Source organism: Alosa sapidissima, chromosome 20 (assembly GCF_018492685.1).
Source record: "Alosa sapidissima isolate fAloSap1 chromosome 20, fAloSap1.pri, whole genome shotgun sequence".
Classification (NCBI taxonomy): Eukaryota; Metazoa; Chordata; class Actinopteri; order Clupeiformes; family Clupeidae; genus Alosa; species Alosa sapidissima.
The window spans coordinates 19,328,847-19,333,846 of NC_055976.1; the positions used below are offsets into that span (position 1 = coordinate 19,328,847).

Sequence of the window (5,000 nt, forward strand, 5' to 3'; positions counted from 1 at the left end):
TATATGTGGTTTTGTCATGTCTTGAGGTTAGGCATGTAATGTGGTCTACATTGTGGACAGGAAGACCTCTAGCATGTCTTTGAGGATACTGATGTAATGTGGTCTACATTGTGGACAGGAAGACCTCTAGCATGTCTTTGAGGATACTGATGTAACGTGGTCTACATTAGGGGTGAACGATTTTGGAAAAAAATCTAATTGCGATTTTTCTCACTAATATTGCGATTGCGATGCGATATGCGATTATTTTTAAGCTCTTTATCTTCTGTCTTATTCAACAAAGACAAGCAATATATTCTATAGTATGACCAACACAAAATTAGATAAGTTAAACATAAACTGTTCCTGGAGCCCACTTTCCTGGAGCCCAGGCCTATGTTATGATGGCATTAGGTCATTGAATAAGATTGATGAATGAAATATTTTTTTTTTAACTATTTTAATCACATTAGTAGACTTATATTTGTTGAACTTCCAGCCTTGTAAACATTTAATGATTCTGATTCGTTTCTATTTCATGTAGATATGACCTTCTTTCGTTAGTTAGCAAATAGGTCTACATGTAGTGGCACTGACACGGCTTCTCCTTGTCCTGTGCTCTCCATACACGCACGCGCGCACACATACACACACACACACACACACACACAGACCCGCTCCTCTCCTCTGTAGGCTACTTGCACGTGAATCGGAACAAACTACTGTAGATTGTTGTAGCGCAAATAAATGCGGCCGAATGACCGTTCTGCTCGGTGTTAACTAAAGGTTAGCATCATCAACACCGCATGCAAATTAACTAGTTTGTTCATATCACAACAAAGCCAATCGCGGAGACAAAACTGGCAAAGTTAGCAGCAGTTAGCAGCATGTATGTAGCCTAGAGCCTTAGCTGGTAAGCTAATGTTAGAACAGCTGGGTTTTTGGTGGTTAGCGGTGAGTTGACACCGGATAACATTATGCATCAATTCATTACCTGTGAGATGAAATGTTTGTGCCGCCAACCCCCTTGGATATCGCAAATGCCCCCACTGTCACTGTACTCCAGTAAACAAAGTCCCCAGTGCACAGGTGAATGGCTGCTGTGCAGCCTAAACAGTCGTGGAGTTTTAATCGTCAGCTGGACAAGTAAACGAAGTTACCAGCCAGAGTAGCAGCACAGGGGAATTATGAACTAGAACCAGGGACATGGCAGGTTCGAGCAAAAGGTATGGTTATATGGTTCGAGCAAAATGGTTATTTTTAACCAAAGTAGCTCTACTGATCAGACCTTTCTTGACACTGTTAGCTGGTCCTCTTGTTTACGTTTTTTGCTTCTTCAGTGGTCAGTGAGAAGAGTCGGTGGCGCGTCGGCAAGCGCAAGTATAAATGCGTTTTGGTGACGTCACATATTACAAATCGCAGCCTTTGTGGTTTGAAAATCGTGTTTCATCATATCGCGATATTATCGCAAATGCAATAAATCGTTCAGCCCTAGTCTACATTGTGGACAGGAAGACCTCTAGCCAAAGATTGTTAAGGCGGAGCAAGATACTTCGTCGTAGTTCATGTCTATGGGCGCGAAATGGGGATCGAATCCTGTCTGCATAAAGAGGCGTGTCGATGACGTATTGACGAGCGTACGTTGCAACCGGCCAACAGCAGCTGCATAAATAACCGGCGCACACCTGATATAAGGTTGATTTTCTCCAGACTGGAATGCTCAAAAATGCTACAAATGTACCTGAAATGTTCAGAAGGGTTTGAGGATCATGAAAACGTGCCCGAAATTGACATTCCTAACTCTATAGAACCAAGACCTTAGCATATGTGGTGAAATTCTGAGCTATGCCCATAGACTTCAATGGAGCAGTCGCTGCCTCTGCTCTGCATAAAGGGGGATTTTGACCCCCCCCTCGTGCGATCCGGGTTCCCGGAAGTGGCTCCTGATGAAACATCTTGCTCCGCCTTAACAATCTTTGCTCTAGCATGTCTTTGAGGATATGATGTAATGTGGTCTACATTGTGGACAGGAAGACCTCTAGCATGTCTTGGTCAGACACCGCTGCCTGAGCTGTGCTGTGCTGAGGTGCTCTGGTGGGATTTCCTATGTTCCTCCTACTCCGTGGACCCAAACATGTTGTCCTGCTGGTGTCTCCACACGCTGCCTGTCCCCCTGAGCTCTACAGAACTTACATTGACCTGCCTACCTAGGATGTGTGGCTGCACTGTAACCTACTCTGCTCTCTCTCTCTCTCTCTCTCATTCCCTCTCTCTCACCTCATCCCATCTCTGGTCCTGCTCCTGCTTGTTTACTCCTTCTTTTTTGTACTCATCCTCTCCCCTCTCCTCTTCTCATCCTTCCTCATCCTCATTTTTGCTCATCTGTTGTGCCCTAATTCCTCTCTTTGTTTCTTCTTCCCTCTATCTGCCTTTCTTCTCCCCCTCTCCCTTCCTCTCCTTTCCTTTCCTCTCCTCTCCTCTCTTCTCCTCTCATCTCTTCCTCTCCTCTCCTCTCTTCTCCTCTCCTCCTCTCCACTCCTCTCCTCTCCTCCCCCCCTCCTCTCCACTCCTCTCCTCTCCTCCCCCCCTCCTCTCCTCCTCTTCTCCTTTCTTCTCCCCCTCTCCTCTTCCTCTCCTTTCCTCTCCTCTTCCTCTCCTCTCTTCTCCTCCTCCTCTCCACTCCTCTCCTCTCCTCTCCTCCTCTCTTCTCCTTTCTTCTCCTCCTCTCCATTCATCTCCGGTCCTCTCCTCTCTCCTTTTCTCTCCTCGTCCCCCCGTCACCAGGGTAACTGTGTGCTGACGGTGCAGTTGAGTGATGAGGAGCTGGCTCAGGCCCAATCCCAGGCCAGGGATGTAGAGGGGGCGGAGTTCTACCTGCTCTTCTCGGGTAGCAGACAGACACACCTGAGCACCACCCTCAGGACCCCGGAGCATGGCAGCCTGCAGGCCCTTTGTCCAGGTGAGTCACAGACACACACACACACACACACACACACACACACACACACACACACACACACACACACACACACACACACGCATACACACACACGCATACACACACATACACACACACACACACACACTCACACACACACAGGCCCAATGCCTAAGTCCCAGCACCGCAACACACCTGAACACACCCTGCGGGAGAACAGGTGGGCGATCGCTGATGCTTATCATGTTTTGCCATTTATTCAACTTAGTTGCAACAACAGCAAAACAAGCAGACAGAAAAACAGATAGACAGATAGACAGACAGATAAACCAACAACAAACAGAAGACACACAAGCAAGTTGACACAACAAGAAAGTTGACACAGAATATGCATATGACACAATATAGTGGTAAATTGCAATGCTGCAAAGACCTATATCTAGAATAGGCAAAAATAATATATAAAAGTGTCTAATGTAGGATACCCAATTAGCCCCTGTCAACTATTAACCCCCTTGTCAGCTTGGGTTAGCTTAGGGGAGGCTGTTCCCCAGGGCTGCATCAGTGTTGCCTTGTGGAGGGGTGAAAAGGCAGCCCAATTTGCCCCTGCCAACAAACAGCCTAGCGGCCAGCGCCATTATCTTGTTAAGGGCTCAGGTGGATTGGCAGCAGACACGCAACCTGACAGCACAGGAGCGGTTTCCATGGTGACCTGCCACCCGCCACCGGTTCCACATGGGGACAAATCATTTCTGCCTGTTCAGTCAGCATGGAAACACACACACACACACACACACACACACATGCAGGCACAAGGTCACGTTTCACATGTTAGTAAATATTTCACAACATTCAGGGCCGAAGACATAGAAACACTTATACAACCTACGCACTCATTAATGCAAATGCACACGCACACACTTGCACACAATCAGACAGAGCAAATTAGTTCATTCATACACACATGCATACACAAACACACAGACACACACCAAGTCTAATCAAAGTCCACTTCAGCTAGAGAACACTTCTGATCAGACACGCACACACGCACACACACACACACACACACACACACACACACACACACACACACACACACACACACACACACATGGTGTTAATGATTTACTTGAATAATGTGTTTAAAGGCTGATACTCAGAACTGAGTGGGTGGTGAAATTGCCCACGAACGCCCCTCTGTTTGAACATTTCCCAACCTGCGTCGAGAAGTCGAAAGGCCAACGCCCACTGGCAAGCGGACATCATTCGCTTATAGATTTGACGCTCAAGAGAATTTCCTAAACTTTGACGCTGACGCACCTCAGATGGCTCAGTGGGTTTTGTTCCATTGGAAGTAACGTAGTTCCAGACTTTGGCACTTCGTCACTTCGTCACTTCGTCACTTTGGCACTTCGTCACTTCGTCACTTCGTCACATTGGCACTTCGTCACTTCGTCACTTTGGCACTTCGTCACTTTGGCACTTCGTCACTTCGTCACTTTGGCACTTCGTCACTTCGTCACTTTGGCACTTCGTCACTTGACGTGTGTCAGACCCGCCAGTATGGGGCGTTGGCCTTAAGAGCACACAATTAATTTCCCCTTAGAGCCCATGTTCGCGGCAAGTATTGAACTGTGGGTAGATTAAGTGTGTATTTTACATTCAATTATTTGTATTGAGTTCCACACAACCAACTGCACAGACATTGACCTAGTGAAATCATAAGCATGACTGAGAGTACATTTAAGAGTCAGTCATCAGTTGCAACAAACATACATACATGCAGAGTGACTATGCAGACATGTAAGATAATAGCACAAATGAATTAATAATAATAATGAAAACAACAACAACAAAAAAAGAATAATAAGATTAAAGTAAAGAAGTAAAGAAACAACTAGGTCAGGTTCAGGCCCAGGCTGTCTGGATGTAATGTCAGAAACAGACATCATTTGTAACTGTTGAGTTGCAAGACCATTTTTAGATTGACTGAATTACTGTAACGTCCCCCATTGCTCAGCTGATACCTTAGATGTATAGCTTAGATGTATTCCTTCAAATCACAATACATTATTCCATT

General features: G+C 46.0%; 1 protein-coding gene across 2 annotated transcripts in view; it reads left to right on the forward strand.

Annotated features, from left to right (window-relative positions):
* si:dkey-172h23.2 (uncharacterized protein LOC393772 homolog) overlaps positions 1-5,000 on the forward strand; it is a 57,438-nt gene that overhangs the window by 27,610 nt on the left and 24,828 nt on the right. For both annotated transcript variants that reach the window (XM_042074257.1, XM_042074256.1), the window contains one exon: positions 2,764-2,938. In XM_042074257.1, the coding sequence (XP_041930191.1) occupies positions 2,764-2,938 (175 nt within the window). The remainder of the gene's footprint in view (positions 1-2,763; positions 2,939-5,000) is intronic.